The sequence below is a fragment of the Magnolia sinica genome, chromosome 13, assembly GCF_029962835.1.
Source record: "Magnolia sinica isolate HGM2019 chromosome 13, MsV1, whole genome shotgun sequence".
Taxonomy (NCBI): domain Eukaryota; kingdom Viridiplantae; phylum Streptophyta; class Magnoliopsida; order Magnoliales; family Magnoliaceae; genus Magnolia; species Magnolia sinica.
In genome coordinates, this window is record NC_080585.1 from 53,615,436 (window position 1) to 53,638,820 (window position 23,385).

Sequence of the window (23,385 nt, forward strand, 5' to 3'; positions counted from 1 at the left end):
TCAATTTCAATACTCTCCAGAAGTGAGTTAGGATCACTTTCCTCGCATTGTGTTTCTAGATTGGGTTGAGATTGTGATAACCTAGCCTCTTCAACCTTATCGAGGCGCAATTCAATCGCTTTCAATGATTTCATCATGCCTGCGACAAGTTGGTTGAACTATTCTTGATAGTCCGTGAAATTCAAACGTGAATCCTCTTGGATCATTTCTAGTTGGATTTCAAAGGTAGGGGATCCAAGAGAATAGTCAGTATAATCAATTGTTGGTTTATCTCTCCAATGTTCATGTTTCCACTGATCATAGTCGTATGGGTCATAGGTGTGAGAGTCTGATGGTTGTTGGTACATATTATCACTCATAATATAATCTCACATTGTTTTCTTCTTGTCTGATGGGTGATAATAGTTCTCACTCCCATAATTATGATAAACCTAACAATCACTTACTTTTTTCTTAATCTGTTAGGTGTAATTATTCTCCTGCCTATGATTGTATAAGGACTTCTTAACCGGTGGAGCACTGTATTCTAGTTGGTTCTCGATGATGGTTTCAGAAAAATTTTGAGACATAGGTTGTTTCTTAACATAATCATCTGACAGTCCTTCACAATTTCTTGCATTCTCTAAAACTAGCTAAGCATACTGATGTTCCTACTCTTGCATATACATGGTGAAACTCTAATCCTGAACCAATTCTTAAAATAGAATTAAAACAAAAAATCCTACAACAATATGGAAAGTAAGTAGAGGAGAAGTTAGAAAGATTTCGACGGTTAGAAGAGTTCTATGTTAAGATTTACTAAACAGAAAACAATGTTAGTTTCTAAAAATAAATCAGAAAAAATCCTAACCTAAAAACAAAACAAAAAGTTAGTCCTAAAAACAAATTAATTTCTAAAAAAAAAATAGTTTCTAAAAACAAATTAGGAAAGCTTCTAAATCTATAAATAGAAAGAAAAGTTAGTTTCTAAAAACAAATTAGGAAAGTTTCTAAATTTGGAAATAGAAAGAAAGTTAATTTCTAAAAAAAAATTAGGATAGTTTCTAAATCTGGAAATAGAAAGAAAAGTTAGTTTTTAAAAATAAATTAGGAAAGTTTTTAAATCTGAAAATAGAAAGAAAAGTTAGTTTCTAAAAACAAATTAGAAAGAATCCTAACCTAAAAATAGAAAGTAAATAAATCCTAATCTTAACCTAATTTCAAAACTAATCAAATCCAAAATCCGCAACCGTCAATCCCGGCAACGGCACTAAAAACTTGTTCACAACCCCAAGTGTAGGGTCGCAATGTAGTAATAATCTCGGTAAGACCGAGGTCGAATCCACAAGGACTGAAACTTGTACATTTCTGAAATTAACCTGAAGTGAAACTGATTTTGAAGTATTTGAGAGAGTAATTATAAATAGAGCAATTAAAACTAAGAATTTAAAAGTGGGAACTAGGGTGCCAAGGATCCACTTGTAGTGATTAGGGAGCCCTCTTGCTTGATTCAAGTAACATAATTAGAATTGGAGTCATATCTTATCCAATTGAAAAATATATCAATAAAACCAAATCTGAACTTCCCCAAAAACTTGTTCACAACCCCAAGTGTAGGGTCGCGATGTAGAAATAATCTTGGTAAGACCGAGGTCGAATCCATAGGGACTGAAACTTGTACATTTATGAAATTAACTAGAAGTAGAATTAGAAGTAGATGTGAAACTAATTTTGAAGTGATTAGGAGAGTAATTGTGAATAGAGTAATTAAAACTAAGAATTTAAAGGTGGGAACTAGGGTTTCCAAAGATCCACTTGTAGTGATCGGGGAGCCCTCTTGCTTGATTCAAGTAACACAATTAGAAATGGAGTCTTATCCTATCCAATTGGAAAATATATCAATAAAACCAAATCTGAACTTCCATTGACCTAATTCCCAATGAAGGAGAACTATGATAATTGGTAGGGATTCCATCACCAAATCATGCCCGAGAGACAATGGCAAACAATAGGATTTTCCAATCCCATAATCTCAATGTAGGAGAATTATGAAGATTAAGAAGGATTTCATCACCCTACCATGCCCAAGGGACAATGGTGAACAACAAGACTTACTAATTTCACAATCTCAAATCAGAAAAAGAAGATACTCAAAGCTATTGCAGATCTACTATAATTTGAGTCACAATAAATCATTAAAAACCGAAAGTATTCCTTAAATATCAAATTAGAATCTATGGAGTTCAACATAAACATGAATCAAAGCAATAGAAACATCCCATCATGTTACAAGCTTCACCTCTTAGCCCTAGCTAAGAGGTTTAGCCAACCATATACATGATTGGACCAAAGTCTCTTAAGAAAAACTTAAAAACAACTAAGTATAAGATAAACTCTTGACGATGGCTTCGCCACCCTTTTACTCCACTCCTTAGACCCTAGAAGATGCATGGGAACATTCTAGGGAGTCCAATTTATAGTGTGGAACTCCAACTTTCGTACCTAGTTGGAAAACTCTAGAAACCGCTTCAAATTTACACAATTTCCTAAAATAGACTTTCACTTTGCGTAGTTTCCCAAAATAGACTTCACTTTGCGCAATTTCTCAAAATGACCTAGAGTTTCAAAATATGCTTTTTCAGGATGATTTTAGGATTCCTTTTCTTCACTTCAAATCTTTAATTCTCTTCGTTCCTCACATGGCTTACTTGGATCTTTGGCATGTGAATTCTTCAATCTTGGTCTCCTAAGATACATCCCTTGCCTTGGTGATTCTTGAGCATCAAATCCATGCTTTTAGCACCCTTTTCAATCCAAGCTCTTAAATTCACCTTGCAACACAAACATGAGTAAAATAGAACTTTAAGCATTATCATGTTCATAAAACCAAGATATAAATGGGGGATAATATGCAATATTTGACCCTCAACAACTAACTCTGCCAACCAGCACCGACCCTTTGAGTTCCGGACCCTAAGGGGCGTTTACGTCCAAAAACAAGCTGACCTTCCTGAAAGTCAATACTACTGTAAGGGCACTCAAAGAGGATGCAACTGTAAGTCCACTCAAATGGCCAATTGCCGGCCTAGCCTATAGGTCGGCCATAGCTTAACTATAGGTTAGCCATAGCTCCGCTATAGGTCAGTCAGAGCTCATCTACAACCCGATTATAGCTAAGCCATAGGTCGACCATGGTGAATGCTGATCTATTGAGAAGATCGGTATGGTTCATTCTCGAGCCATCACCCGTCTATGGGAGTCGACCTAAATCCGAGCTACAGATTCGAGGAATCTCCTAACATCCCAGAGATCTCTCCCAAGATCTTCAGATGATCAGATCAGATATTGAAAACCACAGATGGTGATAATCTCGTAAAGATCCCAGACTAATCTCTCAAACGAATTCATCTCCAGCGTATCAGAAACAACTCTTCCTTATGGCTGTCTTCTTTCTCTTATAAATAGAGGTAAACCCAGCCAATGTAAGATATGCACATTTATGCCCTAATACTTGACTAGTGACTCTTTTCCCTGAGAGATCCTACCCTACAAAAGACCCCAAAGTTCTGACTTAGGCATCGGAGGGCCCCTTGTACAAACCATGGTCTCCTTTATCTCTCATTTCCATCTGTGCAGGTATCAAAGGGTCAACTATAAGACCCGTATCCTAGTCCTTACTGTTCCATCGACTCCTGCGATCCTTCCTGACGAATTTCGGTAACCTGCGACCGATAATCGACGTTTGCGCGTGATCCTAAGTCATATCCCATATATTTGAGTTAGCTTAATCCGATACTTATACTATTGCGACTACACCGTTGCCGCAGTTCCAACGCTGCGCCGTGCATACCGATCCGATACCCTAGCCAGGAGAAGTGAGCCCGCATTCAGTTCAAGGAAAATACCGTGCATTTGCAATCCTAAGAGAATCTTTATAATATGTCCCATCAATCAATCACTCAATCAATCAATCAATCACCTCATGTCAAGTAAACAACTCATGCTTTCTTTCTCCCCAAGCCAAGCAATCTATCCCAAAAGTCAACTAATCCTCACCTCACCCATCACTCACCTCACATCCATCACTTCTCTTACAACCATCCCTTCTCTCTCTCTTTCTCAACACAAATTCCAAGCAAGCAAAGTAGTGGACGTCCATGGTTTTCCAAGAGAGAAAGTGAGTGTGTGCGGCACACTTCCCACTCCAAAATCCTTCATCCTAGCCATTCATCTTTCATCATCTTCCATCAAAGTGAGACACAAGGAGATCGGCGTTCCATCGGACCAAGAAGATCAAACGGTCAGTGTTTCATAGGCCTAGATTTTCATGTTTTTATGATGGGCCAAGTGAAGCCTACCGATTAATGGTATGGATCTCACTTTAGACCTTAGGTGTGACCGATGGCCCACCTTGATTCTCATGATCATTCCGTGATGGGGCCATTCTCCATGGACCCCATCATGATGTTTATTTTCCTTGCATGGATAGGGTCATCTAGACCTTTCATTTTGGTGGAGAAAGGATCTCCACTGTTGATTTTGATCAGTGGGTCCATAGGAAATGGGACCCACTTGATGTATGTTGTAAATTATAGAAGGGAGGGCCCATAGTGTCGGGGTCCCTCCATCATCACGTGTCTCTCTCTCTCTCTCTCTCTCTCTCTCTCTCTCTCCATCCTTTATTTATTTTGTGGCCCACATGATGAGTGTATGTGGTGTCCAAACCGTCCATCAAGTGGACCCCATGGCCGTCTAAGCCATGCGGGCCCTACCCTTGGTGATGGGAAGACACAAATATCAGATTGATCAAGTGGGCCACATCCATGTGGGACCCACCTTAATATTTATGTCCACGTCCAACATCCCTGGACGCTGGACGTTGTGAAGGAAGTGGGTGTACTAACAAAAAAAAAAAAATTTTTAGCTATTTGGGTGGGCCACTCATATAGGCCCCACCTTGATGTATGAACCTTATCCACGCCATCCATTCCATTCCTCAGCTCATTTTAGGCATTGAACCGAAAAATGGAGCCAATCCGATTATTTGGCAGGCTATTTCTTAGAAAACAGTATTTTCTACCATTGAAACCCACTCCGATGTTTCTATACACCGAAACATGCTCAATATTAGGCTTGATGGATCTATTATGAATTATAAAATCCAATGGGTGGGGTGGATTTTGCTGATGCGGGCCCCACCTAAGAAAAACCCTGGAAAACGACATAAAAGGAAACAAGCAGCTAACGCTGCAGCAGCATCCTACTGTGTGACGGGTGAGAGAGGTCAGGGTTGTGGGCCCCACTACAAGCCCCACCATGATGTGCGTTAAACATCAACCCCATGCATTTGATGGCCCTTTAGAGCCATTGAAACCCTTTTCGGTCAGAGAAGTTTTGCATCATTTTGAAATTTGGTTTTCCTCTGCATCCAAGTCTGCGTGACCTAATGAATAGATTGGACGGCAGATAAATATTATGGTGGGCCGTGGGACCCAATGATGTATGTATTCTATCCACACCGTCCACACCACTGGACGGTGGGACCCCCCCCCCCCCTAATGATGTATGTGTTCTCTCCACACCGTCCATCCTTATGGGACCCACCATGATGCATGTGTTACATCCAAACCGTCCAACCATTTTGAAAGCTCATTTTATGGCATGAGCTAAAGAATGAGTTAGATCCATAGTTCAAGTGCACCCCCCCCCCCCCCCACTGAAAAATGTGGACGGTGACGTCCACCGTTCAAACTTTTAAGGGTCACATCAGTTTCCAATTAAGCTTATATTTTGTTTTCACTTCATCTATCTCTATGCTAACTTATGAATTGGTTGGATCTCAAACACATCATGGCGAGCCATTCTGTGATGTGTCCAGTCCATTGATCAAGTGGACCACACCACAGAAATAGTGGAGGATTGAATGTCTATTATTGAAACCTGTTTGGGTCACGAAAGTTCTGGATCAATGGGGAATTGTTCTCCCTCTTAATCCAGGTCTTTATGACCCTATGATTAGATTGATTGGAAAAATAAACTTCAGAGTGGGCCCTGTGAATTATTTAGCCATGACAATTATTATCTCCATTGCTATTTGTGGTATGGTCCAAATGATTCCTCCATATGATTCTTTTCGGGATGTATGAGGCCCACCTTAGTATATATATATATGAGGCCCATCTTGATGTAGTTATGGCACATCCATTGAGGCCCACCTTGATATATATGAGACTCAAGTTATGAGGCCCATTTGATGTATTGGAGGCCCATGGGTCGAGGCCCAATGGGATGTACGCAAGTCCATTATAATGTGTGATTCTACCATGGTTTATGTAATGATGTTTATGACGGGCTATGCCTTAGGAGCAATGATGGTTTAACGTCCACATTGTAAGAATAATGTTAGTTTAATGTCCGCATTATAAATCTTCCTAAGGCCCATTGATAGGCCCATACTTGTTTGTGTAGGCCATCTAAGCCCATCTTCGTTGTGAGGATAATTCATCACCTTATAACATGCTTAGTGTAACTCCATGACTCATGCCCATACACATCATATGTATGCTTGATATGAGTAGTGACTGATCATTGCATATGCCATTGGGCAGATTATTTATGGGACTCGTTAGTAGGAGTTACCCATATGAGCACGTTGTATGCGCGAGATTGTTGCATGACTAGACAGTGTGACTCATGCATCTCGCATATGTGTGACATGATCAATGTACGCCCTAACGACATCAGGGTCGTGGCTCCATAGGCATACCATGGGTGGCCGTATCGGATACCGAAAATACTTAGTTCTAGATTGTGAGCACTTAGGATGTCCTTGAATGAAAGTCTTAGACCTTTTTGGTACTAGGAGATACTCCAACATCTAGTCTGAGTAGATACACGAGCGCCCAAGTGCCGAATACCAGTAGGTCATGTCTCCCACTGTGTCGTAGTCGGTTAGAAGAGGGTGTGGCCTTATCTGCCCGAGTGAGGGGGCTGTAAGCTAGGTTGAGTTTAACCAGTTCGTAAAGGAGTCGACTATTGACAAGCCAGGTAGGTATTGGTAGACTACTGGTTAGGCAAATAGTGAAATCTCTTTCACTCGCTGGGCTATGCGGCTAGGGAGGCAGTAGTCAGTGTGGAGTGTACTAGACCCCTGTGATATTCCAGAGGGAACCTATAATGATATGTGTACTTGATGAGGACTGGCATGCTTGCTTTGCATCTTGTATATGATATTTGGCTACATAGGCCTCGCATTGCATGGCATTGGTATGATCGATAGCATTCACATTCATGCCTTGCATCGCATAGCCTTGGTACGGCTGGTTATATTTATAGACTTACCCATATATTTTCACATTACTCTGATATTGTATACTTGGTACTTGCCTTGTGCACACACTTATACCACCCTCTAAGCTTTTATAAGCTTATACACGACCGTTGCGTGTAGGTGTCGTTGGATCACAGCAGCGCTGAGGCAGGAGCACGTATCAGATCATTTTGGAGCTTTTTGATCACCTTGTATTTCCCTTCCCGCTTTGTACTTAAAGTTTTTGATATAGTGGATATGTGGTAATGTTGTTTTGTGACTTGGTTATGCTTGTGGTTGTGCTCCATTACAAAAAAAAATCATACTGAAAATCCTCCTTGTAGGAGGATCGGAATATGGCATATGAGTGCCGGAATCCGAGAATGGGGCACTACGGAGGTTGTCAGCGCCGGATTCGGCGATCGAAAATTTTGTGAGCCCGATTTTCGAGTTTGGAGCATGACATCAACCAAGGAGGGTCTGCCGGAAAACTACATCAATAGCAGGCATGCCAATATGCTGCAGATTTACACTACAATCTATGATAGCATTATTAACAAAAGAAGTGGAATATATAGTTATGATAGAGGCATTATGTTTGAAGTGTCTGATAGGAGAACTCGAGTAGAAGTAGGAGGTGATTCGATTGTAATTTGATATTCAGAGTGTTATTCATCTAGCATTGAATCAGATGTATTATTTGAGAACCAAGCACATTGATGTGAGGTCCCACCTCATGAGAGATTTAGTTTTCGAAGGTTCATAAGGATGAGAACGCCACATAAATGTTGACAAAGTCGATAACTACAGACAAGTTCAAGTATTGCTTGGGCTTGATCAATCTCACAAGTCATTGATAAGATTAGGTACCCTTACACAGTGGTGTGGATGGAGCTACTTTTTAGGTGGAGAATGCAGTGAGAGGTCTAGGCTCAAGGTGGAGGCGAGTACGGGAGATCTTCAGGGTGACTTGGTAGAATACAAGTCAAGGTGAAGATCGTTATACGGGATGCCTTTGATTCAGCAGGTTCTAAGAGTCAGATTAAGACATTGTTATTTCGATCGATAGCATGTCAGTACAGGAAATTGCTCTTTTACCGACGACATAATTCTTCGTTATTTTATATTTTTCGTTACCGAGGAAATCTATCTTCGGAAAGATCATCGCAATAAGACCGTGGCTAAAGGCTTTTCCCAACGAAATATGACTTCATCGGCAATGATAAAAAAAATATCAATGACTAATATCATCGGTAAAACATGTTACTTTTGATAAAAAAAAATAATATATTTCATTGGTAAACACGGCTTATATCGACGAATATCTTAGTCGGTAAAACTGTGCATTAACGACATTACCAACGAGTGCGTTCATCGGTAAAACAATAATACTGATGAGTCTGTTCGTCAGCATAAGCCCTCTATTACCAATGAAATAATTCTTTAGTATATCTCATATAAATCGTTGGTATAAATTTTTGTATTAATTTTTACCTACGAAAGATTTCGTCAGTATAAGTTTTAGACCTACTATTACCAACGAAATATTTCGTCGGTAATAGTCTGTTTCTTCCCGGTTTCATTTATTTTCAAAATTCAAGAAAAAATTCCTAATACACACTTGTAAATACACCTGTTACAATACATTTTCATCATATCCACATCCACATCCATCCAACCACAAACTACATCCATCCAAACATAACCACATCCATCCATACACAAACAATCCTATCCACATTCACATACAACCCATATTCATCCACGCACAAATACATATAGGTTTAACATTCGTATATAAAATAAATCATAAATAAAATAAAAAAAATCCTATCCACATCTACATATAACCCACAATATTCATCCAGCACAAATACATATAAGTTTAACATTTGTATATAAAATAAATCATAAAAAAAGTAAAATAAATCACAAAGATGAAGGCGAAAGTGGTGGGGCATCGGTGGTAAAGCATGCAGCGAGAGCCTGAAACATCTCCTGCATCCTTCGCTCATGCTCCTCCCGCATCTCCTCGATCCTCCTCTCCTGATCCTCCCCTCACCTCTCCTCCTCCCTACACCTCTACTCCTCCTCCCTCTGCCTCTCCATTTGCTCTTTGATCTCATTGACGATGACCCATAACTGTTGAACCTCTCTCTTTGCCATATTAGTTCGGCGTAAGGCGCTCTCCCCAATGACGGATCGGTTGGAGGCAGCTCTAACAGGTGTCATGAGCTTGGCACCATAGCTAAGCCCACGCACATATTCAGAACATGTGTCAAGTACCTCGCTCAAGATATCTGGCTCACTCTTTCACTACCATTGGCTGACTGCGTATGGTGTCCATCGCCGCCTGTAATGAAAACATATGAATTTTCATAACGAATGACATTATTATAAATCAATGTAATTAAATTTTACGCAAGAATTTTTACCCAATTCTCGCTGGCTCTAAAATGATTGCGTATGGTGTCCATCGCCGCTTGTAATGAAAACATATGAATTTTCATAACGAATGACATTATTATAAATCAATGCAATTAAAAATTACAATGTAAGGATTTTTACCCAATTCTCGCTGGCTCTAAGATGAACCCAAGATCCTGTCGCCTGCCAACAATGAGTCCCTTTGTAGATGTCTATTGGTCTAGGCTCCTTGCCGGTGACGGAATCTCGCTGTGCAATCGAAATGATAATAGAGTTAATATAAATGCATGAAAAGAATATATCAACTTAATAATCATCAATAATTTCTCACCATGTCATAATGATATCGCACAAATGACTTTGAACTAGCTACATGGTTCACTTGTAACTTTTCCTTATTCGCAGAATTTATTTTGCTCCTCTTCTGAACACATTATTCATAATACATTGTTACTAATTATGAATTTAATTGTTACCTTAAGATATCATAAATATGTAAATATTACGCGAAAAGCCTTAGACAAAAATCTTTTACAGAGTATTCACTAGTCGTCTATAGTCACGTGTGGCGGTGTGGATAGTCCGGCCTCATTGTGGGTCCTATACTGCTTGTACTGCTAGTGTAAATCTTTGCGGTACTCCTTGAACCGCTCCTTGACCATGTCATCGATGGCATGAGAAATGTACGGAACACTCAAATCTAAGACGAATTTATCCTACAGTTTCGTAAATAATAAATTAAGGCAATAAACTTATTAAGAAAATAACTTAACCGTAAATGAACTTTCACAAATGAAAATTTAATTTACTAAAAATTGACATAAGGCGCTAATGATGAGCCGCCACATATCATTTGTCACGTTTGCCCAACGAAGGGTGGTGGTGGGGATTAGAGATCGGCATATCATATCGACCTCCGATGTAAACAACCTAACATTGTCCCCAACAGGTCTAAGGCAGTCCTATGGGAACTCTACCGCACCCTACCCTCACGCATAAGTCGCTCTAAAACTAACCTATGCGTAGGTCCACGTCCTCGTCGGGTGGTCGACGATGTTGTCGCAAAAGAAATATGTAAGTCCAAACATAAACAGAAGTCACTAAAAAAATATATATGCCTAGACTTACATGCAGTGCTCGGTGTATGTGCAACCGAGGGATCAGACGCCTGTGATGCAGCATGTGACGTCGATGCTGTCTTCGTCGCATCACAAGTGGAAGGGGTAGATCCAGTGCGTGAATATGTGCGAACTACGAACTTATAAATTTAAACAATGTCAGTACAAGTGTATGAACATCAATATAATAAATACATTAAACTTTATAGTGCAAGTGAAATATACCAAAACATTATATAAGTAGTGTTAATGGTAGAATGAATTTGTGCTTATGCTTGGAGAGATAATTAAAATATGATTAGACCATTACACTATAATGCAAGCAGAATATAATAAAACCATAAACATTCTAGTAAAATTTAAAAATTCCATTATATATTGTCATTCTATATTAAATATATGTATTTCATTGTAATACGAAACAACTTTGGATTAACTATCCGAAGTACTCCCTACGTAAGTTATCATACCCTGTAGAAGTATATGTCAAGTTGTGTGAAGCACTCGACATTGTTATAGCTAACATGTCAGTCACAATAGGAGAAATCTGGTCTCTCAAGACTTCATCCGATGTGCAAGTGACAAAACCGCATCTTCCATACGAAGTTTCTCGCGGTTATATTCCTCCATTAGGTCTAAAATTTCTTTGAGATTGTATAATCTTTCATCTAAGTCATCATCGATATATTCCTCTCTACATTCATCGAATAAACTGGGTAGTTCTTTGGCCCTACTAGAAGAAGATAGGACCGAAAAGTTCATCCACAACAGCTGATGAAGTATGCTGCATGCTTTCGCTACACTCCAGTTTGAGGAGGACATGATTAAAAACTGACTCAACTGCAAATGTGGATTATAAACAAGTCAATTAAAGGAATAAATCATGACTTATAAAACATGTATACATGTAATAATTAAATTATTCGAATTAAAAAATGACATGTAAATCATGTGTACATTTAATAATCGTCGTCTGTATCACTATCGTTTAGGATTATTTCTTCTTCACCATCACTTCGCTGATCAGATTTCCTCTTCATCGTCTGCAACGTCGTCATCAATGCTCGCTACACATAATTGACACGTCATCAACAAGAAACATTAAGATCATCGTATGTAAAGATACAATTATTGAGGAAGAATTACTCTAAGTACTACACTATTTTTTCACAATTATGCAACACATACCACCGCGCCTTTGCTTGATCTCTAAGGTCCATATCCTGAAACGTCAGGGATCCTAAAGGATGGACGTTATGTGCGAATACAAATATGAGTCCTTGTTCATGCTCCTGCCCTTCATCGGCATTCCGATCTTCTCGGTTGAATCTAGTCTCTATGCCACAAAGATATATGGAGCAAAATGTTAAGCACTGATTATTAATGTATGCCTCAGGAATGGATCCCTCTAAACATACCTTATTCCTTACAAATAGTTTTAGTGTGTGAAGGTATCTATACACAAAACCACTATGTTATACGTATGAACACATGGATATATGTAGTTTATGTAATGAATAAAAATTTTAATAGGTTCTACCACCTTTCGATCAGATACATCCAGTGATATTGTACTAGGCCTGCAAGCTTCACCTCGTGCGATAAATGAATCGCTAGGTGTACCATGACATCGAAAAATGCAGGTGGAAATATTCTTTCAAGTTTGTAAAGGATTACGACAATGTCCCTCTCCAGTCATTTAATAACCTCTGCATTCAATGATTTCAAACACAAATCCTTAAAGAATATCCCCAACTCAATCAGTGCGGCATTGATATCATTGCTCAGGAATCCACTAATCACAATAGGTAGTAGACGTTGCAGAAGGACATGACAATCATGACTTTTCATTCCTATTTCCTTCCAGTCCGTAATGTTTATGCGCCGAGATATATTTGACGCATACCTATCGAAAAACTTCACCGATCTCAACCATTCACATAAACGCTTTTTTCCTAGTTTTATCAATGTGTAGCAGGCTACTGGTATAGTATATGAATTTTCATGTGGTTACAAGTGCAACTCTTTCCTTAAACCCATTTCTTGTAGATCCAATTGAGCCTTAAAACTATCTTTTATTTTCTTCTCCATGTTCATCAATGTTTGGCTTAGGTGTAGGTTTAGGTTTAGGCTTAGGTTTTAAGAATTCAGGTTCGGGTTCAGGTTCGGGTTCGGGATCGAGTTTAGTTTTAGGTTTAGGTTTAGGAATTCGAGTTCGAGTTTGGGGTTTAGGTTTAGGTTTTTGAGTTTAAGTTTAGCTTTAGGTTAGGGTTATAGGTTTAAGTTTAGGTGTAGGGTTAGGTTTAGGGATTTGAGTATAGGTTTAGGTTTAGGTTTCGGCTTAGGGTTTAGGGATTTGAATTCGGGTTCGGGATCAGGTATAGGTTTAGGTTTTCAAGTTTAGGTTTAGGTTTAGGTTAGGGTTATAGGTTTAGGTTTACGTGTAGGTTTAGGTTTGGGGATTTGAGATTAGGTTTAGGAATTCGGGTTTGGGTTCTGGATCGGGTTTAGGTTTAAGTTTTCGAGTTTAGGTTTAAGTTTAGGTTAGGGGTTTAGGTATAGGTATAGGTTTAGGGATTTGAGAATAGGGTTAAAGGTTTAGGTTAAGGTGTAGGTGTATGGTTAGGTTAAGGTGTAGGTTTAGGGTTAGGTTAAGGTGTGGTCAGGGTTGCAACTAGCTATATCTGGATGCGGATTAGCTACTGTCAAGTTGAGTGGATATTGGCTATTGATGTGACGTCACCATCTTATGCAGGCCCCACCATGATGTATGTGTTGTATCCACACCATCCATCCATTTGGAGAGATCATTTTAAGGCATGAGCTAAAGAATGAGACAGATCTAAAGCTCAAGTTGACTTCACCAAAGAAAACAATGAGGATTGATCTCCTACCATTAAAAACTTCTTAGGGCCACAAAAGTTTTTGATCAATCAGATATTTGTGTTTTCCCTTATGAGGTTTAGGATTTGTTTGACCTTATTAACATGTTTGATGCCAAATAAACATTATAGTGGGCCCTACGAAGTTTTTAACGCTTGGCATTCAATCACCATTGTTTTCCTGTGGTGTGATCCACACTTGATCTTTAGATGTGCCTCAATTTGAGACATCCTCTAAAATGAGCTGCTGCAAATGCAGATGAATGACGTAGATGTACAACACATAGATTGAGTTGGGTCCCACAGTCAAGGCCTAACCCACTAAGCTAGTTACGCCTGAAATTGGATTACGTCCTAAGTTACTCGGTACGCTCAGTTGGGCCCACTATAAATATATGTAGTTTATCTACACCTTCCATCTACTTTTCCAGATCATTTAAGGGGTTGAAACCAAAATTGAATCATATCCAAAACTCAGGTGGACCATACCACAAGAAATAGTGGGTATAATGATTTCTCATTGAAACCTTTCTAGGGCCTACAGTGATGTTTATTTATCATCCAACCTGTTCACAAGATCACACAGACATTGATGAAGGGAAAAAATAAATATCAGCTTGATCTAAAACTTCCGCGGCCCCCCAAGAATTTTTGAACGGAACAAGTTCAACTCACATTCTTTCCTCTACTTGTGGTCCATTTAAGATTTATATATATATATATATATATATACTTCATTTATTGTCTCAAGACATAAAATTATCTGTTAAAATGGATGAACGAAGTGGATGAAATACATAAATCACAATGGACCATTGTTTACTGTATTATGGTCCACTTGAGATTTGGATCCCACCATGATGTATATGTTGTATCCAACCATCCATCCACTTAGAGAGATCATTTTAGGGCATAAGCTGAAGAATAAGAAGATCCAAAGCTCAAGTGGACCTCGAAACTAATTGGGGCCACAAAAGTTTTCGATCAAGCTGATATTTGTGTTATCCCTTCTTCCGGTCTAGGTCTATGTGAACTTACCAACAGGTTGGATCTCAAATAACCATCATGGTGGGTCCCAGGAAGGAATCAATCGCGGGGGCACTGTCCCCACCATGATGTTTAGTTTTAGGTTTAGGGTTTAGGATTAGGGTTTAGGGTTTAGGGTTTAGGTCTTGGAGACTCAACCAACTCACGGATAGCTTCGACACACATCCGGGTCTGCTCCACACAAACACGGGCCTGTCCAAATGGCCAGGCCACCCATATTGTTGTCCATAGGGAATGGACAACTTCATCATGATTGAGATCAGGTTTAGGTTTAGGTTTAGGGATTTGAGAATAGGTTTAGGTTTACTTTACTTAGCATGTAATGGAAGCATTTACATTAATTAGGAAGAAAATTTTCATTAAATGCACAACTAGTTGGACGAAAATGTAATGTCCAACTAGTTGTGTGTGAGCATTACTTATATATATATATATATATATATATATATATATATATATATATGTCATAGGCCCAAAATCTGGTCCATGTGATGTGGCACCCATGAAACCCCTGAGACCCAACTTTCAACTTGATTCAAAACTTTAGTAGGCCATTGCAGAAAGAGAGGCAAATTAAGGGAGGATTGTTTCCTTTAGCCATTCATCCACGCACAAATACATATAGGTTTAGGTTAGGGTTATCATTTTGGGTTTAGGTGTAGGTTTAAGTTAAGTGAATTAAGTTTATGTTTAGGTTTAGGTTAAGGTTATAGGTTTACATTTAGGTGTAGGTTTAGGTTTAGGGATTTGAGAATAGGTTTAGGTTTAAGACTTAAGGATTCGGATTTGAGTTTGGGTTCGGGATCGGGTTTTGGCTTAGTTTTTTGAGTTTAGGTTTAGGTTTAGGTTTAGGTTAGGGTTATAGGTTTAGGTTTAGGTGTAAGTTTAGGTTTAGGGATTTGAGAATAGGTTTAGGTTTAGGGCTATACTAGGGTCTGCTCCATCAATTTCGAGCTAATACATAAACATAGGCCTCTCCAGATAGTCATGCCACCCATATTGTTGTCCATAGAAAATGGACAGCTTCATCATGGTCATAACATCAGTTCCCACCTTCCAGGGACCCCCGCTTAACATTCGGATAGCTCTGATGCACATCCGGGTCCGCTCCATCAATTCTAAGCTAATACATAAACATGGCCTATCCAAATGGCCAAGCCACCTATATTGCTGTCCATAAAAAATTGACAGCTTCATCATGGTCATAACAGTGGTTCTCACCTTCCAGGATCCCGCTCAACATCCGGATAGCTCCGACAAACATCCGGGTATGCTCCATCAGGTAGGTCATGCTTTTTCAAAACTCGGATGGGCTAAAGCATATAAAACAAATAGATGGATAGAAAGCATCCATTTGATTGTCAATTCACTTTGCATATTGTGGCCCACCAAGGACTAAAACTGCCTGACTTTTGAGAAAAAACTGCCTTACAAGTCACAACTATAAACTAACAAGTCACAATAATAATTTAAGAAAAAAAATGTAATACATATTAAGCTAACTATAAACAATGCACAATAATGAGAAAAGCGAAGAAGCAAAGTAATACAATTAGTTAATTATACAATTGTTGGGATTTGGATGTCTAATTTATGGGCTTGGGGTTGGCTTCTTCATGGATTTTGAATTGTTTGAGCTGGGCCTGATGGGCCAGTCCTATTCAAAATTTTAATTTTAACGAGCTCGAACACGGCCCATTAACAGTAATTTTATCCCTAAAGCATTTGTCAAACAGATTATTGGGAGATGCTATAATGCTTTTAGATCACTATAAGTTTCAATGCTCTGAGTTGCAGTAGTACACTTCAACAGTGTATCTATCTAGATTTTCAAGTAGGTCCAACACACATTTCTGGTACTTAGAAATTACTTAGAATTTGCATTGGCTACATATAAGTAGTTCAAATCAAACGGTCCAGTTTAGATGGATCATTCTTCTAGGGAATTGATGTTTAATACTTAGAAATTACTTACAAATTGCATACATAGCATACAATTAGTTCAAATCAAATAGTCCAGTTTAGATGGATCATTCTATCTAGGGAATTAGTGTTTAATACTGAGAAATTACTATGAAATTGCATATGCAGCATACAAGTAGTTCAAATCAAACAGTGCAGTTTAAATGGATCGTTCTATCTAGGGAATTGATGTTTATGCACACTCTCATTGATTTACATACACCCATTTTAAATTTACAGTTTGTTATATCCAATGTAAAAAAATTTTTTAAAAAAAAAATGGGTGCATGCAAATGGATGGCATTAATTCCATGACAAAAGGATCCATTTAAAATGGACTATTTAATTCAATAGTCTCTTCAATCATGTGGGTGATGGGCATGCTAAAATTGAAAGAAGAATTCAGGAAGGCCAAACAAAAGAGACATGATCCAGTAAGTGCTAGGGGTTAGGATCTTCCATCCTTGTTGAGCCCCACCAAATCAGTAATGTCCAAATCAGAAGCTTCACTTTGAATGCATGGTTAAAAAAATGGTGGATCTTCAGCCCAGGAATATGCAAAGTATCCTCTGGTTTTAAGGCTGTAGGTTTTACGATCCAGACTATTGGTTTGATGGAACCATGCTCCAAAACTCTCCCAGATTCGAACATCTTTTGCCATTTTCAATTGAATGTGGACCATTGCTCTGCTTCTTTCCCAAATCATCTATTTTCAGATGCAACCAGTGAAAGGGTTAGGATCGTCACGTCTAGGAGAGTGTAGAGGCATTGCCCATCTATGATGAGATTCATCTTATCAATAATCAGGATCAATAAGCCATGGCTTAATCTGTGCAAACTGAAAGCAGTCATTAGTAAATGCAGTAAAGGAAAGATATGGGACAAGAACTTCAACATTTGTTATAGGAAGCAGAACCTACGTGACAATATCCACTCCATCCATCAGTTTTTTTAGTTATTTTTAGGATGTGATCCCACCATTCAAAAATCAAGTGGGCTACACAATAGGAAACAGAGGGGATCTCACATTGAAACCTTACTAGGGCCCACTGTGATATTTATATGCCCACCTCCATATTTATAGGATCCATTAAAATAATTAAATAAAAAAATTTAAAATAAATAAAAATGGTCCACCTAAATAGACCGGACGGTGGGGAGCTTTAATGGTGGACATTCAATCACCACCGTTTCTTGTGGTTTAACCCACCTAAGATTTGGATATACTTCATGTTTGGGCTTGGGCCCTAAAATAAAACACAAATTACTGTGGGCCCCACTGTCATAGCCTAACTGAATCCGTCTATTCGAATAAAAGAAAAAGAAAACGGCAACCCTAACTGCATGCAAAGAGCCAGAGCGGGGAAGAGAGATGGGCGCACAGAAATACTAATTGCAGAGAGGGAGAGAGGGAGGCGCACAATGCCATTACAGAGAGAGAGAGAGAGAGAGAGAGAGAGAGAGAGAGAGAGAGCTTAGTGGAGCATCTTCAATGGCCAGAGCTTTTCGGTAATGGAGGTGCATTTTTCCCCTCTTCCCCTTGTTTAAAAAATCAGACTGTTGGCCTGTAAGTCACTTACAGGGAAGTGACTTCTCACCTCCAGCCCCTGGAAGTTTCCTGCCAGTTTTTCCTGTAAGTGACTTACAGGTGAATTTCTTCCCCCAAACAGCACCTGCAAGTGACTTCCCTGTAAGTCACTTCCCATTAACCCAACTTACAAGCATCCAAACAGGCCGTAAACCATCTACGGGCATCCAAACGAAAATTGATTTACCCCCATTTCAAAAAGACTGGAATCATAAGAACGAAATAAAATACATCAACTTAAGAGAGATTTGAGACAAGAGAAACAGAGAGGGAGACAATCGGGTGTTGGGCAAGCAGCAGCGAGTTAGGGTTTAGGGTGAAAGGAATAAGGGCATCGGGTAGGTAGCAGCGCTCGTTCGGGCGGGAGAGGAGGTAGGGTAAGAAGAGAGAGAGAGAGAGAGAGAGAGAGAGAGAGAGAGAGAGAGAGAGAGAGAGAGAAATGGACGCTGGAGTCGGTTCGAGTTAAAACATATCATTATTACTGACGAAACTTTTCGTCCGTAATACTTTTTACAATTCGTCGGTAGAAGGCTTCAAAAATATTTGGGCCCAACCATGCTTTATCAACCTCATCCACTCCGTACATATGTTTTTAAATATACTTATTAGCTACACCAAAAATAAAAATTACAAATCAACATCCATGATCAACCACACAAAGTGAAATAATATGTCCACCATCCATTTTGTCCGACAATGTATCTATTTCATCGATAAAAAGTTTCTTTATCAACGATTTTTTTTGTCAGTACAAAGTTCCTTTACCGACGATATTTTATAACATCGGTAAAAATAGTCTCTCCGTCATCGAAAAGGACACCAAGGGATCTTTTGCCGACGAACTGTTTGGTTCGTCGGGAAAAATTACATTTACCGATGAAATAATCGTCAGGAAAATAGTTTTCACTGACAATACGTAATGTCGTCAGGAAAAGTTTCCAGGCCATCGTTGTAAATGGTGGCGGGAACATATTTGGTCGTGGCGGGAATCTTTTGCCAACGAAATATGATTTCGTCAGGGAAAGTCATGTGTACCGACGAAATTTATTTCGTTGGAAATAAGTTCATCGGTAAAAGGCCCAGTTTGCACACTGTGAAGATTTGTACATTTTCATTTGACCAATATGTGTGAGTCGGTTTGTTTCGGTTCAACCGGTGTTACACAGATTAGCGCAAATTGGGGTATTTAAGTCCATTTTTTATTGGACTTAATGACGAAAGTATGTTTTTTTCTCTAATGGTAGGGGTTTTGCGAGGTGAGATGGTTCTTTAAACTTATAAGGGCTTGGGAAGGGATTTTCCTAAGGGCCTATGATTTTTCTAAATGCACATCACTAGGGGAGATCATTTGATCATCGTGTAATAGAAAAATATGAGTGTTGTAAACTCTAAGATTTATTTATTTTTTTATTATAATGGAGATATCTGTCACTTTATGATCTAATTTTTTCATGTAAAATTAGCATGTTATATCATTGTTTGCTTGATTGTTTTAATCATTTTAGTTTTTTTTTTTTTTTTTTTTTTCTGGTTCTATTTTTATTGGACGTGATTCTGCAAAGTGCAAGACCAACAAAGATCCTAGATCCGAATTTCTAATACTTAGGGTCCATCCATTGTGGCTTAGAATTACATCAAGTGGTGTGAGAGAAGAGTCGTTAGCTCCGACGTTATTCTAAGTTAATCTATGATTATTTTAGCCATTAACATTCATTAATATATAGCAAATATCAATCAATCAATAAATAAATATGGTAATTTTGCATGATTCTTTCCTTTTTCCCACCAAAAAAGTAATTGACGACGGAAACTGAAGAATCACGGCTATATACAATTAAAAGGACCACAACAAAGAGAGGATGTAAAAGAAAATTAGGCTTCTAGCGTGGCTGTCCGGGAAGGAAATCTGACCGTTGGATCGATCACTCTCGTGATCATCCATCTCCGGCGCATCCGGCCAAGGGCGGCTGCCTTAGCTCTTGCCGTCATCGTCCCCGACGCCATCAATTCCAAAAGCACCTTCTCAATGCCCGGCGTGCAGGCCAGCTCCTCCAAAACACCTCTCCCTCCTTTCTGGGACACTGCCACGAGAGCCGCCGCTGCATGCTCCTTTCCGCGATCTGAACCGTTCATCAAAACCTTCATCAGCTTTGTAACAACACCCTCGGTTGCCGCCAGTGCCTCTGCTCCACCCGTCTTAGCTATGGCCGCCAGCATTGCCAATGCCTCCTCGGCGGCCTCCTCTTTCTCAGCCTCTGTCAAAGCCAGCTCCACAAGCCCTTTCTCCAAAAACCTCCCCACTGTATCCCTATCCCCAGCCAGATTCAAAATAGCCGCGAAAGCATCCCTCCTCGAACTTGTGGGTCCCACCTTAACCAAATCAACCAACGCTCCAACAACACGTGAATCCTTTCCGAATCTCTTCCTATATGAGTGGATGGCCGATAGGCTCAACACCGTGGCAGCTGCGTTCTCCTTGGCTTCCCACGTGGCACCCGAGCCTAAAACCCCGAGTAGGCCGTCAAAAGCGCCGTTACTCTCCATGATCGCCTCCTTGTTAGCTTCGAGTATAGAAAGGTTGAAAAGAGCCGTTACGGCGTTAACCTGCAGCTTCGGGTCGTCCGAGCCTAGCAGCGGTACCAGCAAGGGTATGGCTCCCGCTTCGGCAATGCTGGCACGGTTTTCCGACCCTGTCTTAGCCAGGGCCCGCAGCTCGTGGACGATGCGGTTGGCGGCGTCCGTTAACGGCGATTCCGCTAGTTTCCCGACGAGGAATAATGCCGTCATTCTGGTTGCCTCTTTGGCCGCTTTATTCACGACGGCACCGTTTTCTTCCGGCTTAGTCTTGAACGGAATATTCCTTTCCTGGCACCAACTGGATATTAGATTCTTCAGAGCTAGGTTCGGAATGAGGTCGGAATGCGGTAGCACCTGCCCCGTTTTCGGACACGTGGCATGTCCGGATCCGAACCAACGGCTGATACTCGCCCGATCATACGTTTGCCCGGACGCGACCACGACCGGGTCCTGCATCAGATCGAGAGAGATCGGGCACCGGAAATCCACCGGGAAGAAGGCATCTGCCACCGCAAAGCCGAGCTTCGGTAAAGATCTCGGCGTGGACGGGCCGAAGAGGACGCACTTACCGTACCGCACAAGGCCGACAAGAGCGACAATCGTGGCCGTTGACTTAGACGATACCTGATTGGGTATCTCGTCCTCGAGTCTCTTGATCTCGACTCCGCAGCTTGTAGAATCATCGAATTTCAGCGTTCCGAAAACTGCAGCGAGTCGGGATCGATCGGGCGCGGTGCCGAGCTCGATGTCCTCTATGAGTGCAAGGATATGAGAGCGGAGATGGTCGTCGGAGGGATGGACCAAGGGTCTAGATCGGGAGCACTGAGATTTGAGGAGAAGGATCTGTTCGCAGAGGTCATTGGAGAGAGGGAGGGAAGAGAGTGGGAAGATGTCCAGGACGGTGGAGAGATCGAAATTGAGGTGGTGAAAAGCGTTGGAGAGGGAGGAGTTGTGGAAGAGAAGCCATGTCTTGCTGGTGTTTGAGATTTTGTCAAAGAGGGAATTTAGGGATTGGAGAAGATGGGAGAGCTCGGAGAGGCAGAGGATGGCGGAAGGTGGGAGGAGATAAGGGGGTAGAAGGAGGAGGTCATGGAAGAGAAGGGATAGGAGGTTGGATTTTCGGAGAATTGAGGAGGAGTTGAACTTCTGAGGAGGAGATTGGAGGAGCTTTTTGGAGTTCGAGATTTCATTTGTGAGGATGAGAAGAGATTGGAGGAGCTGGCGTGGAGAAGTCGGAGGAGGATTTGTGATTGCCATTTGAGAGAGAGAGAGAGAGAGACAGAGAGAGCTAATTGCAATCCTGGTAACGGGAGATCGATATCAATATATATGGGGTGATAAGCGGCTATGCTTGCAAGACCTACCCAAGCTGTGGAGCCCACCAAGTTGTATACGCAACATCTACTTCGTCTATTTGGTGTTATGCTCTTCTTTTAAAGCCATGGAACAGGAAAATCAGCCAGATCCACTGCTTAACTGAGTCACACGGCAGGGAGGAATGGGATGGGAGGCCAACCATATACGTTTTTGTGTGGGGGCACCACCTTGTTCATGTTTCTTCCTGCTCTACGGGCCGGCCATGATGTATGCGTTTTATCCACACAGTCTATTCATTTTTCCATGTCATTTTAGGGGATGAGCCGAAAAATGTGGCAAATGCAAACCTCAGGTGGAACACAGCACAGGAAGACGAGGGAATTAAATACCTACCATTGAAAACTTACTCAGGTTATCCGTCAAGCTGTTATTTGTGTTTTCCCTTTGCACACGTCTCTGTGACCTTAGGAACAAATTGGATGGAAATTAAACATCATGGTGGGCCTTAATAAGGTTTCAATGGTGTAACTAATGATTCCTATTGCTTTTTACCGTGTGGTCCACTTAACCTTTTGATCTACCTCATTTTTGGACTCATCCCCTAAAATGATATGGAAATATGAATAGACAGTGTGGATAAAACACATACATAATAATTGTCATGAATGATTAGACCGTGTGGATAAAACACATATATAATAGTTGCCACATATAGATAGTGTTAATGCAAAAATTTGGTCGTCCCTCCTAGACTTCACAATACCGGCACAAATAACACAACAACGGAGACCCTAGCTACAATAGGGGATCCTCCGATGCCAAAGTCAGGCAAATTGGATCTTAATAGGGGGTATTCAGACGTGTGTTTTTCGTACCTTTCTTGGTAGATGGAGGCCATATTTATAAGCCTATAGAAGCATATAGATAGTTACGTGGAGAGAGACGTTTCCTGAATCATAGGCTAGATTACAAGCGTGTGTGCATTCAACGGACATTTCTCAACCGTTCTGCAAGGTCATCGGTGAAGATAAGATCAAACAATCGAGGTTGGGAGATATGGTAGGAGATCGAAGTTGACCATCCAAGCTACCCTCTATAGCTACCCTGAGGGAGAGCGTTCTGAGCTGGGCTCGGTGTCCCGAGTTGGGCTCTCTAATGGCTTATGGTATGTTCTTCCTC

The 23,385-nt window shown here is 40.4% G+C and overlaps 1 protein-coding gene across 1 annotated transcript; it reads right to left on the reverse strand.

The window, feature by feature from the left end:
* Window positions 1–20,076: 20,076 nt before the first annotated feature.
* Window positions 20,077–22,146, reverse strand: LOC131224282 (U-box domain-containing protein 16). Its single transcript, XM_058219807.1, has one exon. It carries the CDS (start codon window positions 22,144–22,146, stop codon window positions 20,185–20,187), a length of 1,962 nt encoding a protein of 653 aa, XP_058075790.1. The 3' UTR covers window positions 20,077–20,184.
* Window positions 22,147–23,385: the final 1,239 nt, after the last annotated feature.

Bases quoted from the DNA above. Each gene is read 5' to 3' on its own strand.
- LOC131224282 (XM_058219807.1), bottom strand. From the start codon at position 22,146: ATGGCAATCACAAATCCTCCTCCGACTTCTCCACGCCAGCTCCTCCAA.